Source organism: Hemicordylus capensis, chromosome 6 (genome assembly GCF_027244095.1).
Source record: "Hemicordylus capensis ecotype Gifberg chromosome 6, rHemCap1.1.pri, whole genome shotgun sequence".
Classification (NCBI taxonomy): Eukaryota; Metazoa; Chordata; class Lepidosauria; order Squamata; family Cordylidae; genus Hemicordylus; species Hemicordylus capensis.
This window is the reverse complement of record NC_069662.1, coordinates 118,892,549-118,906,719: the sequence shown is the minus strand read 5'-3', so window position 1 is coordinate 118,906,719 and position 14,171 is coordinate 118,892,549. Positions and strand designations below refer to the sequence as shown.

At 45.1% G+C, this 14,171-nt stretch overlaps 1 protein-coding gene across 5 annotated transcripts in view; it reads left to right on the top strand.

Moving 5' to 3' along the window:
• Positions 1-13,833, top strand: part of STK31 (serine/threonine kinase 31) — an 86,392-nt gene extending 72,559 nt beyond the window's left edge. For all 5 annotated transcript variants that reach the window (XM_053261884.1, XM_053261880.1, XM_053261883.1 and 2 more), the window contains 2 exons: positions 3,363-3,431; positions 12,094-13,833. In XM_053261884.1, coding sequence (XP_053117859.1) covers positions 3,363-3,431; positions 12,094-12,321 — 297 coding nt within the window. In that variant the 3' untranslated portion in view covers positions 12,322-13,833. The remainder of the gene's footprint in view (positions 1-3,362; positions 3,432-12,093) is intronic.
• The last annotated feature ends 338 nt before the right edge of the window (positions 13,834-14,171 follow it).

Here is a 14,171-nt window from a genome sequence, read left to right as displayed (position 1 = left end):
AGCTTGGGAGGAAAGATGAGTTTGGCAATGGAAAGATTGAGCTTCAGATGAAGAATGAAGGCTGATTTGTTAGCTGGGCAGTTGGAGATGCAGGATTGGACAGAGGGAGAAAATTCTGGGGTAGAGAAATAGAACGATATTGTCAGTGTATGCTTCACTAAAAACCATGAGGTCTGATAAGTAGGGGTGTTCATGAATCAATTTTTTTGTTTCAATTTGTACCTGAATCGGAAACCCCCCTCCCCATTTGTTTTGGGTCTGAATCTGACCCCCCGGAATCACCTCAGATTTGATTTGTATCCAAATCTTAATTGATTTGGATTTTTAAAAAGGGTCCCAGGGCCAAAAGAGTGGGGTGGGTGGTAGTGCCCAATGGGTGGAAGCTACTACCCAGATTTCAAAGAAATTGGGCAAAGGTGTGATTTTTAAAGAATTTTTGAAGTTGGTGTGACTTTAAGCTTTTCCCCATAGGGAATAATGGAGATTTCAGCAACCTTATAGCTCCACGTGGGGGGCATCAGGGTGGCCCAGAGTGGGTTGTGGTGGGTGGTAGTGCTTAATGGTTGCAAGAAAGCTACCATCCAGATTTCAAAGGAATTGGGCAAAGGGGTGATTTTTAAAGAACTTTTGAAGTTGGCATGTCTTTGAGGCAGAAAGGGGGTTTCGGGGACAGAAGAGTGCGTCAAGTGGTAGTGCCCCAATGGGTGCCTGCTACCATCCAGATTTCAAATAAATTGGTGAAAGGGGTGATTTTTGAAGAATTTGAATAATTGAATCCACTCTCATTTGCTACCAGAGAATCTCAGAACACCTCAGAAACAACAAAACCCAGTGCCCCATGGGCTTGTGGGTTTGGGGGTGGTTGGCACCCTATGTGCAGTACACCACCACTCACTCTGGGTCACCTTGGTGCCCCCCCAAGTGGAGTTATTGGGCTGCTGAAATCCCCATTATTTCCTATGGGGAAAAAGCTTTAAGAGGTGTAAAAACCAGAAATTCTTTTTAAAAAATCACCCCTTTCACCAATTTGTTTGAAATCTGGATGGTAGCAGGCACCCATTGGGGCACTACCGCCTGACCCACTCTTCTGCCCTCAAAACCCCTTTTCTGTCCCAAAGACATACCAACTTAAAATATTCTTTAAACAATCACTCCTTTGCCCAATTCCTTTGAAACCTGGGTGGTAGCTTCCTTGCACCCATTGGGCACTACCACCCACCACAACCCGCTCTGGGCCACCTTGGTGCCACCCCCCTCCCCGAGAGTTATAATTAAGGCTGCTGAAATCCCCATTATTCCCTATGGGGAAAAGCTTAAAAGATGCACCAACTTCAAAAATTCTTTTAAAATCACCCCTTTGCCCAATTTCTTTGAAATTTGGATGGTAGCTTCCACCCATTGGGCACTACAACCCAACCCACTTTGGCCACAAAATGGAGGTCTGAATCTCAGAATTTTTCAGATCTGAATTGGGGGTGATTTGTTTTGTACCCAAATCTGGGCAATTGAGGACAGGGGTGATTTGTTTTGTCTACAAATCACTCAAATTGGCCAGATTCAGGTACAGTTTGTTTTGTGCCCGAATCATTTCACACATTCTTACTGATGAGGTCACTCAGGGACAGGATGTAGTAAGAGAATAGCAGAGTGTCAAAAATGAAGCCCTGACAAACTCTGACAGGCAGAGAGAAAGAGGACCTCTGTGGAAACCTTGGAAGAATGATGAAACACAACCATTTGAAATTCAGTAGGTCAGCAACATCTGGAGAGCAGCATGTTTCCTGTTCCTGCAAGAGAGGATGCACAACCATACCAAAATTACAGTAGGGCAGTAATAAATGCCAAAATTACTTGGGCAGTAATTGGAGAGGGAGGGTGGTTCAAAGGATGGCTTTTTTGAGAATAGCAGAGATAGTGGCATGTTTGAACACCATCAGGAGGGAGCAAGAAGGAAAAGGGTGTGATTGATGTGGAGGAGAGGAGGGATAATGGCAGAGGAGATAGTGACGAGTTGGCAGTAGATGGGATCAAGAGTGTGTGTGAAGTGGTTTGATGAAGACAATAAGCTAGGCAATTTGTCAAATAAGACAACTGAGAAAGAGGGAAGGATGGATGGAGTGCTGGATAAATATCCATCGTATTCATATTTGTGGATGAGGATCAGGGGAGGGATAGAGGAAGTGAGAGTAGATTGGATGAGTCATGTTGAGCTAAAGGTACTGGAAAGGCACTAAAGTTAAAAGACCTCTGAGAAGTGCTTGCAAATGAGTCATTGGTATTTGTAGTGTATTTGGAGATTGGGATATAATCTTTTCTTGAAAACTATTGCATTTTGATGTTTCTGAGAAAAGTTTATTGAGGAGTCTGAGTAGAGAGGGTGGCTAGAAAAACCTGCCACTAATCAAGGAACAAACTTAACTAGGAGGAGACATGGATATGAAGACACAGTTGCAGATCTTGGGATATGTAGCTGGGAGAACTTGCTCTTGTATATGTGAAATGCCACAGAAATGTTAAAGGGGTTAAGGATTAACTCTGTCACCTTTTGGGTTTAATGTGGAAAATGCCTCTTAGATAAACAGGAATATCTAACAATAAACATCTCACAACCCTTGTATACATTTTATCAGCATTACATCTAATTTGCTGACAAATATGGACCTAAGACCATATAGGTGTTGTAGGCTCTGTATTTTAGCTATGTGTGATAAAGTTAAATTCCTATGCAGTGCTGCTTTTAGCAAGGAAACAAACCTTGGGTCAGCAGAATAAATGCAGAACATGGAAGGCCAAGATAAACAGAAGAAGCAGACATCTGTATATTAAGCTTGTGACTGTGATTTGTGTCTAAATGGTGGAAGAGTCCCCTTGCTGCTTCTTGTGTAGCAGGCAGCGTAAAATCAGCTCGTTCCACTTTGCTTGGCTGTGTTGCATTTTTTCTCCCTGCCTATCTAATTTCTGGTATAGGAATTGGGCTGGGGGAAAGCTGATTAAAGTAGTGGAGCAGAATGAGGTGAAATAAGAAATGGAGAGCTGGTTTACTTCCAGTGAGTGTGTGTGTAAAAAGCAGATTTCTCCCCTGCTTTATGTGTAAATAGATGTGCATGGATGCCTCATAATTTCTAGTTTGGTCCACAGCGGTATCTTGAGATAAATATCAGTCAATTTATTTGTTTAGCCATAGCCATGACAATAGATATTTGATTGTCTTGGGATAAATAAACTTTTTTGACTTGATTTTTGCTGCTTTTTAAACCGAGAATAACACTCAGAACATAATGGGGCACTTGAAATTGCAGCTCACTTCAGCTTTCTGGAAATTAAGTTTGAGGTAACTTTGTCATATGTGTTAAAATTTTCAGCTACTTATTGGAAATCAAGAATTTAAAATAAAACAAGATGGAACTCCTCAGATGGATGGTCTTAATGTGGTATGTGTAATTTTTGTAAAAAGTGAAATCTCTAAGACAATTCTACACAAATGGCTAATAAATTTTGCTTAATGAATGCTAAATTATCTTGTGTTAGATATTTAAACAGTAGCCCCGTTCAGACATTATGCTGAATACTCATACGACCAGTATACAGTGTACACAGGTACAGTTATTTAGCTATTATGCTGAACACAGATACTGCAGTACACTTCCTATCTGTCCTGTGCATTTGAGGGGCCTGTGCTCAGGTTCACTTTTAAAATGAACTTGGAGTCATTCATGCAAAAATGTGTGAGTGTACAGACTTCTGTACACTTCTACAACATGATGTCTGAATAGGGCTCATATGGGTGGACAAACACTACTGGCCAAACTGGATATTCCTGGCGTTGCTCTGTTAAAAGGTGTGCTTCCCACCTGAAGTGGGAAGCACACCAGTATGAAACACAGCATCAGGAGGCCTGATTGGGACGGCTTCATCATCAGTTTCCTGCTGAAATCCCCCCACTGCATTTTTGCCCCACCCTAACCCCACCCCAGTAGTTTACAGCTGGTTGGAAGCATTCTTTTTAACCATGTATTCCTGCAAGATTCTATTTCACCCTTAAGTGCAACAAATAAGGATCAAGTTATACACACACATGAACACATACCACAGGCATGTGCTTCCAAGTGCCGCTTTTTGCTAAAAACAACTTTGATGGGGGTGGTCAGGATTGGGACATGCTGGTTGCGGGGAAGGTTCACCCTTCCCCTTTTGGACTGTTTTCCCAATCAAACTGCTGCTGCCCCCACCCCCACCCCGGAAATGGAAGTATGATATGCACACCTAATTTGAGCCTAATAGTCATAGAGCAGAAGAACCTAACTTTTGGGGGGCTTTTCTTGGCTTTCAAGAAAATAGAAGTGTGTATTTTTGGAAGTATTAAAACTTTATTTATGCTGGTCTATGACCGTAATAAAGATTGATTTGATTTAAAACTTTATTCAAGTGAAGAGGACAGTTTAATTCATTATTAAGAATGTGTAATCTGAATGTCTGTCATTCTTGCCCACTGGTTCAGGGAAAATTAAATTTAACTAAACCATGTAAGATAGCAACCGTCACCACATTGCATATTAATAGCTTATATTCTGTCTAAATTAAGAGCTTGCAGAAAAGATATAAAACATCCAATTTTAGAGAAACACTTTTGTGTAAATGATTTTACTAAATGCACTTGATTATTCACTCTTTTACAAAGTGGAATCATATTCCTCTGTGTAAAATGATCCCGAAACATTGCCATAAGTGGAAGTTTTAATGGTTTGACACCGTACCTCCTCAGGTGCTCATGTTGTGCAATGATATTACAACCCACTAGTGTATGCCTCGGACTGGCATGGCAAGGTTAATCCTCTGTTACCCCTCCTTCTCCGCGCCACCATATGCCCTGGTTTGTGTTCATTTTGGTTTCCCGTGATATCTGGATTGGGAAAACTATTATTTCTGCCAGGCACGGCCAGTGTGCACTGCAGAAGCAGGGTGGGGGGTAAGTTCTGCATGCTAACAAGATATGTAGGTGATTGTTTGAAACTACCTCTCCTTTTTCCCTTGGGAAGGGAAAGGAATGGCAGTTCCTCTCCATTCCCCTGTGGTAGCTTTGGCAGGAGGGCAAAAACTTGATTCAGACATTACCAAAAACCCTACTGTAGCTATGTACAGCAGGGTAAAGGGGAAGGAAGTCCCACCACTACTGTGTCAATCACGCACATGCCTTGCCACTCACAGTTTCAAGGGGGCTTGTTGGAAGAGGGAAGTGATGGCGGGCACATCCATGATTGTGAGGGTGGATTGGTCCACCCTGGCAATCACAGATGTGTCAGGTGCCCACCATCATGTGGAGGGCTCTTCCCTCTTCAGACAAGCCCTGTCATAACCATGAGTGGTGCAGTGGGGGCGGGACATAATCCCCCTTCACCCTGCTGTACACTGCTACAGATGGGCTTTTGGTGGAAGCTAGTAAAACCATCACTAGCCATCTGAAGGAGGCTAGTAAAACCATCCTCTTTCTTCCCCTCTTCTCTTTGGAAGGAAGGAGCACTAGTTTCTCACGCATGAGTTGGACTTTTGTAGAAGGAAACAGCAAGGTCTGCGTGCTTCCTCCAAAAACCCAGCAGCATGAGGCAACTCAGACTCAATTTCTTCAGGATGTGGGGAAGGGAGGGGATTGTTAATGTCCTCAAATAATGGCTTGGCTAGTTAAGCCAATCTAAACTGGTGCCATATAACTAGTCTCTGCAAAAATTACCTCAGGATCCACACGATGAAAAGCAGTGGACACATTTAGGATCTGGTACGGGATCCGTTGAATCCGTTAGAATGGGTTCTACGCCTGCGCGGAAGCCTCTCGGTGTCTAGTTTTCACAGCTCCTTTTCGGCACCTGCGCCCCGCCCCACGTGACCACGTGGCTATTTAAGGCGGGAGGAAGCGCAGGCAGCTCAGTTCCTTTGCGACCACCGTAGGAATCACTCGGTTTCTGCGGATCCTTCGTGCTAGTTTCCTTGGCTATTTTCTCTTCTAATCTACTGGTTTTGACTCAGACGGTTTATTGGACTCTTCTTTCTACTGATTGTGGATTGCCTGTTCTTCGTTCTGACCCAGATTGTGACTGTTTTCTGCTTCTGTAATCTCCTTTGGCTTGGTGAAAGATCGGACTGCTTTTCTGGCTAACTGACCTTTGATAGTGAGTACTATGGATACTTCTAAACTTTAAACGCTGCACTGAGGTCAAATCGAAACTGCCCTCACAAGATCGCCACAACTTGTGTTTGCTGTGTCTGGGCGAGGCCCCTAAAACTTCAGCCTGTAAGATTTGTCAATCTTTTTCTAAGCAAACTAGGAGAAATCGCGAGCTCCAGTTATGGGCCGCTTTATATGATGATGTTTTGCAAGTGCCTTCCTCCTCGAAATCTCCTCAGGCGCATGACTTGAAGGACCTGGGTCCGGCCCAGTCTAAAACTTCGATGCCCCCTGTGGAGGCCCTTAAGTCCTCAAAGAGGACGGGTGAAAAAATGGCAACTGCTGGTGTCCCCGCCAAAAAGGCACGACTTCGGACCCAGTCGGAGTCGACGCCCTCTCTGGGAACTGCACAGGATGTTGTCTTTGTCTCCTCATCAAAAGCGCCACCTCTCGAGGGTTCAGCTTCAACACCATAGATACCGACAACTTTGCTGCGGTCAGTCTTGTCAGCTCCGCCACGAGTCATCTCCTCGACATCGAGCGCTCCAGCTGAAGCTACTTCGATGCCGAGACCAGCACCACACTTGACATCGACGGTTTTGGTGTCAACAGTTTCAGTATCGACGGCAACAGTAGAGAAGGTGACGAATTGAACAGCCTCAACACCGAGGCTGTCTACCTCAATATCGATGTCGGCAGAAGCTCTGCAGGATGCATTGGAAGAAGCGCCCTCAACATTGGTGGTGATACCGACGACGTTCTCGATGTAGGCTACTGGGGATCTAGTGCCTGCACCGACTCCCATCCGTTTGCCTTCGACATTGAGGGAGGATGATCAGACGTCTGTGTTAAATACTCCAACAAACATCACGACAGTGACGCCACGATTCCGAGCACCAATTACGTTTACCCTGGATGGTGCCGATGTAGAGGACCCTGAGGCACCGCCACTGGATCCCCTACTAAAAATGCTGGACTCAACTACTAATACACTGTCCACTTTCCGATGATTTCCGCACTCTGAAGAAGATGCTTCTGGCTCTGCTCCATGGATACTTACTGCTGCGCAACTCACAACTTCAACTCTGTGGCACACCTGTGGCTTTAGTCACCAGGTGTTTCAGTCAAAATAAACTGCTTTACTAGGTACCAGTTCACCTGGTGCGGCGTATGACTTCTGTGAAGATTGTGCCTGGCGTAGGGGACTGTCGTCTATGCAGGATCCTGCTATACTTCCCGCGCCCTCCCTCTCAGCAGGTGTTACTCTGGCTCCTCCTGCAAAGATCTTCTCCAATGTGGGCACTCAGACTAAAACTCTTAGTGCTTCTGCGCAGACTCAAACAGTTTCGAGGCAGTATTCTACCACCGGCGCACAAACGGATCCTTTGTTGGTTCCTATCCCCACGCGGGGAACGTCCCCGACGGCACCGTCGCATCATACTACTTCAGATCCTGATTCTGACAGTCATCATGGCTCCTCTGATTTTGAGTCTGATGCGGAGACAATGGAATTGGACCCGTCTCCGGATGTAGCAACACCTTCCCACGTGTTACCAACGGAGAAATTAAAGGTGTATCATTCCCATGTGAAACGCATGGCGACTGCCTTAGGCCTGGATCTTACATCGCAACTTAAAACTATAGACGATCCAGTTTACAACTTTATGCAAAGATCTCAATCGGCGCAACCTGTTGCGCTTCCCTTATTACCCATCATTTCTAATGCAGTGCAGTGCGCGTGGCAGGTGCCACATACATCTACACCAACTTCGAAAAGACTTGAAAGTCTGTATCGAGTGCAGGAACAGAATAATACCTACCTGTTTAAGCACCCGGTCCCGAACTTCTTAGTAATTGACTGTGCTACCTCCTCCAAGTCTGGATGGTGGCATACGACCCCTGCAGACATGGAAGGCAGAAAACTTGATGTGATGGGGAGAAAATTATATTCCACCTCCTGTCTATCCGTAAAGGTGGCTAATTACTCAGCCTGCATGGCATAATACAGCTATTGCATTTGGGAAGAACCGGAAAAGGACCTGGATGCGTTATCTCCGGAAGAGCTGAAGCTTCGTTTCCGGAAGACATTGCAACAGGCGGGTGACCTTACCTGTCAACAGTTGAGCACTGTGAAACACTTGGCGGAATCAGAATCGCGCTCCATCACGACCGCTATTACTCTGCGTCGTCATGCCTGGTTGAGATCAGCCTCCCTACAACAGGACATAAAAGATAAAATTGAAGGTCTACCATTTGATGGAAAAGGACTGTTTTCAGAGGAGACTGATGCCACCATGGAAAAGATGAAAAAATCTAAATTCACCACTAAGACTTCCACCTCTACAACCTCATAGGCGTCCTACGGAAATAAGCAACGTTCATCTTACCGTCCCTGGTTTGCATACAGACAACAAGACTGGAGGGACTTCTGTAAGTCTTATCAGCCATTCAGTAAACTTACAACCCAACAGAAGGGTAGGTTTCCCTCAGGTCAGCCCAACAAACAGACGGACGGAAACAAACAGTGTCTTTGAAGTACTACCTGCCACTCCCCATTGCTATCTCTCCCAGAACACCAGGGAGGATTTGGTCCCGGCCTACAACATCACGTAGCCGGCCCCACTAGCCACCAACACCATCAGGTTGGCAAGTCATGCGAAAGCATGGTGCAACATAACATCAGATCAGTGGGTCTTGAAGATTGTCACATCCGGTTACACGATAGAGTTCAAGACCCAACTGAATTTCAGGGGCATATGCTTCACAAAAGCAACGCCGGCCCTACTTCAGGAGGTTCAGGAACTCCTGCTCAAGAAAGCGATAGTACCAGTGCGATGGGCAAATCGGGAGGGGTTTTACTCCCGTTATTTTCAGATACTGAAGAAGGATGGTGGGTTTTGACCAATCATGGACTTAAGACACCTAAACAAGTTCATCCATGTGAAAAAGTATCGAATGATGATGTTACAGGACATCCTGCCTCTTCTCCATCAAGAGAGGTGGCTTGTGACGTTAGACTTAAAGGATGCCTACTTTCACATAGGAATCCGACCCTCCTTTCAGAAGTATCTGCGGTCCACTGTGAAGACCTCGCTTTACCAGTACCGAGTGCTGCCATTCGGTCTGTGCACAGCCCCTCGTGTTTTTACCAAATGCATGGCGCTTGTAGTCGCCCATTTGAGGACAAAGGGTCTGAAACTGTATCCATATCTGGACAATTGGCTTCTGTCCTCAACAGACAAAGAAGAGTTACTTTCGCAGATAAAGTACATGTTACACCTTCACCAGCACCTAGGCATACAAGTGAACTGGAAGAAATCCAACCTGACACCAGTTTCAACCATATAATTCATTGGAGCTCGGCTCAATGCTACTGTGGGGAGAGCGTTTCTACCAGAAGAGCGTTTTCAGACCATCGCATTGCTGGTTCATGTGTTTCAGATGTCACAGTCACAAACAGCGTGGCACATCCAACTTCTGTTGGGACTGATGGCTTCATGCAGGTCAACTGTGCAGTACACGCACTTGAAAATGAGAAAACTGCACTTGTGGTTCCTGTCGTCCTTCAATCTAATTAGGGACAGCCCCATGAAATGTCTATCTATACCGCTGCCAGTCCTTCAATCCCTTTCCTGGTGGACGCAGAGCTCCAACCTGCTCAGGGGGGGTCCCGTTTCAAGCCCAACTTCCATCGGTGTGGGTCACGACGGATGCCTCTCTTCAAGGTTGGGGTGGACACTGCAATGCCGCCACTACTCAGGGTCTCTGGACCCGCAATCAACGTCTACTACACATAAACTTTCTAGAGCTGTTGGCAGTTTTTCAAGCCATGAAGGACTTCCTCCCGATGCTGCAAGGGCGAGTGGTCCAGTTACAATTGGACAACACCACTGCCATAGCCTACCTTAACAGACAGGGGGCATGGTCTCCAGGTTGCTCTGTGCACTGAGCATTCAGATCTGGCATTGGTGCATCAAGAACAGCATAACACCTGTGGCAATACACATCAAGGGGTCAGACAATGTACTGGCAGATGGTCTCAGCTGCTCATTCTCCATGGACAGACATGAATGGGAACTGAAAAACCGTTACCTCCAAAAGATCTTCGACCTCTGGGTCCACCCGGAGATAGACTTGTTTGCTACAGCGCAAAATGCGAAATGCAGGCTGTTCTGCCCCAGAGTGGGACATGATCCACATTCTGTGGGGGATGCATTCCAAATATACTGGTCACTCCATCACTCTTATATGTTCCCCCCTTGCCGCTCATGAACAGAGTAATAGCTCGACTCCTACTCAGCCCAGTGAGATGCATCTTGATTGCACCATGGTGGCCACACCAACCATGGTTTCCACATTTACTCAGACTGACCTCACACACTTCTTGTTGTGTGGGTCTTGTGAACCGCCCAGACCTACTAATTCAAGAGGGCAGCCGGGTGTTGCATCCCGAAATTTTCATACTGCAACTGACAGCGTGGCGAATCAACTGCTGAAAAGGATCCTGCTGAACGAGCGTAAACCATCTACGAGGCAGAACTACGCCAGCAAGTGGAAAAGATTTGCATCTTACACACAAACTCATGGGTTCCATCCTAAATGGGCTGCCATACGAGAGGTTTTGCTTTATATGACGGGCCTTAAGACATCGGGGCTTTCTAATGTATCCATACAAGTGCACCTAGCAGCCCTCTCTTCTAGACACCTGGGCTGGGATGGCAAGACATTGTTCTCCCATGCTTCCTGTAAGAGTTTCCTGAGGGGCCTCATGAATCTCTGTCCTCCTATACGCAAACCAATAGAACCTTGGAGCATCTCTCTGGTCCTCTCCACTCTAACAGAGCCACCGTTCGAACCAATGAATGCTGCATCACTTCGGCATGTCTCCTTGAAAACAGCCTTTTTGGTGACTATCACCACTGCCCACAGGGTGAGTGAACTGACCGCCCTCCATAAGGACGTGCCTTACACCAGGTTCTACCCAGACAAAGTTCTTCTGTGTCTGGACATCGCCTTTGTACCCAAGGTGGTTTCGGATTTCCATGTCAGTCAAGACATAGTTCTTCCCACCTTCTTCAGATCCCCATCCACGCCTTTGGAAAAGTCTCTCCACTCTTTAGACATCCGCAGGGCGCTGCTCTATTATCTCTCAAGAACAAAGCCATTCCGAAAGTCAAAAAAGTACTGATAACATACAAGGGTTCTACTATGAGACAAGCACTGTCTGGGCAGCGTCTATCACATTGGCTGGTGGAAACCATTCGCCTTACCTACTCAATACAGGGAGTACCGGCACCTAAGTCTATCAAGGCACATTCCACTAGAGTGTATGGAGCTTCTGCAGCTTTTCTGTCTGGGGTGTCCTTCCTGGATATTTGCAATGCTGCTACTTGGTCATCTGATGAACCTTTTGTAAAACACTACGCTATCGACCTACGGTCCGCTGCGGAGGCAAACTTTGGGAGAGGTGTCCTTAAAAGGGTGTTACAATAACGCACTGTTCCCTCCTCCTTTTGGAGCTAACTAAACACCCATTCTAATGGATTCAACGGATCCTGTACCAGATAATAAACAGGTTGCTCACCTGTAACTAATGATCTGGTAGAGATCCGTTGATATCCATTAGACCTTCCCAAACCTCCCCTCTGCAGTGCACCATAGGCCTATACAGTACAACTTACCATCTCTACCACTACTTCGGGGGACTCCAAGGAACTGAGCTTCCTCCTGCCTTAAATAGCCACGTGGTCACGTGGGGTGGGGCGCAGGCGCCGAAAAGGAGCTGTGAAAACTCAACACCGAGAGGCTTCCACGCAGGTGCAGAACCCATTCTAATAAATATCAACGGATCTCTACCAGATCATCAGCTACAGGTGAGCAACTTGTTTTTCCTATTGTGTCTTATTTTACATTTACATTTTCTTTTTCTTTTTAAGGACAATAAACTTAAATCTCTACTCTTGAATCTTCTCTGCTGTTACAATCGAATGACTGCCAAACAGGTACTGAACAATGACTGTTTCCTGTTGCCTGAGGTGATCCCAGATCCATTGGAAAATGAACCAACCGAATGTGAAAACAAAGGGGAGATCAATCCTGAAATTGTTTCTGAGGGTAGACAGAAGAATGAGCTGGAACCGGAGAAGATAAATCCAGACAGTTAGGGTCTTGGTGTTTGTGTTTTTTGCATTTTAAACACTGTAAGTTGGCATAATTTGGGGTTCCAAAAGTAGCTTCTCTAGTCAAAACTTTAAAAGTTTAGAATACAGAAGTGCCACACCACATGCCCAATTACAAATTTTGTACGTGAATTGCTGTGTTTTGGAAAGTTTATACAACTTGTTACCTGTGTTTTGGTCTTGGCGCATAAACTCCATTAACATAGGGGTCTTCAACAGCTAGTGTGCCCAGATGTTGATTGGACTGCAACTTGTTGATTGGACTACAACTAAAAGCTATTGTGGCTAGAGATGATGGGAGTTGTAGTCCCAATGCCATCTGAGGACCCAAGTTGCAGAACCCTTGCTTGAACAGAATCAGCATGCATCTTGGATAGCTAGTATCCAAGCCCGAGTTATAGTTTTAATTTCATTGATGCCCAACTCTCCTCTTTTCCTATTGCCCAATATCCCTTTCACTTGTTTTTCTGGATTTTAAGGTGTCCTTTGCTTCCATGCAGGAGACTTTCCAGATTGCTTGAGGAAACTGTTTTCTTTGCATCTCAGAGCTAATACATTTGCAGGAGGAAGGTATTGTTGAGGTCCAGTGATCTGGTAGGTGGACCCTGTTTAAGAGGACTTGCTGGCATTGCACTTTTGCAGGATTGCCAATGTACCACTTGACTAGCCAACCCAAGGATATTGTTCTCAGAATACACATAGAAGAGGTCTGCTTGCTTACTGCAGAGACTATTAAAAACACATCAGAACCTGAAGAGTATTTTATCTTATAGTCTTAATGAACCAAGATAGCTGGGCTGGGTTGTTTTTGTTTGACCCACATTTTGGCAATAATATTGAAATGCTTGAAAACAGATCTTTCAGTTGACTCCGAAGGGTACGGGCAAGACATCCATAAGGTTCATCGATAACATCGATCTGTTTCCCACTCTGTTTTTGGGGAGACAGCGTTGACAATCATTAGAATGATCTGAATAGTTCTGAAGCAAGCCTGCAATTCACGCTTTTGATTTGGGTGAATCTCTTACGACCTTTAGTAGGTCAGCATACATTTTTTTGAAACAAAACAGCTTTCTTTTTCTTTTTCAGTGTCATGCTGTACTGTATCTGGCCACTAGGTGCTGCTCTTGACTTAGTGCTTTTCAGTGATATTGCTGCCAGCAGCAAGTAATATTGTGGTGGTGATTGGTAGGCGGGCAGCTTGTGACACTGGTTTGAGTGGTTCATTGCTATTTAAAGAATGTACAATACAGCTTTTTATATATTGGGAAGAAACTAGCCATTCCTAGGCATGTTCGTACAAGTCAATCTGTTCTCCAGTTGTAGATCGTGGAGCTGTATCTGTACTGTCTGTTTGCTACATAGTTGAGTGTTTTGTTTTTCTTAAGTTGCCAACAGATACAATTTATTACAGCCATGTACAGTGGTGTTTGTGTTGTTTTCCTATCTGAGGACCCCATATTTTTCTATATCTAGTAAACAATGGAACAGAAAAGATGTCTGTAGTATTGTGTTTTTTTCCAATAATTGTCTTTGATCAATGTGTGAACAGCAACTGAGTTTACTAAAATGCAAGGTACATAAGAAATACAGCAGTGTTATCAGACTGCTTCATAGACATAATAGAATATGATGTTTGAATCCATAGCTTACGACATAGTTGCACAACTTTGGCCCTCCAGCTGTTTTGGGACTACAACTCCCATCATCCCCAGCCACAGTGGCCAATAGTCAGTGATGATAGGAGCTGTGGGCCAGTATCTTCAGGAGGACCAGAGCTGTACAGCCCTGACTTAATAAAATGTTAGAAGCCATGAAATACTAAGAAAAGTAGT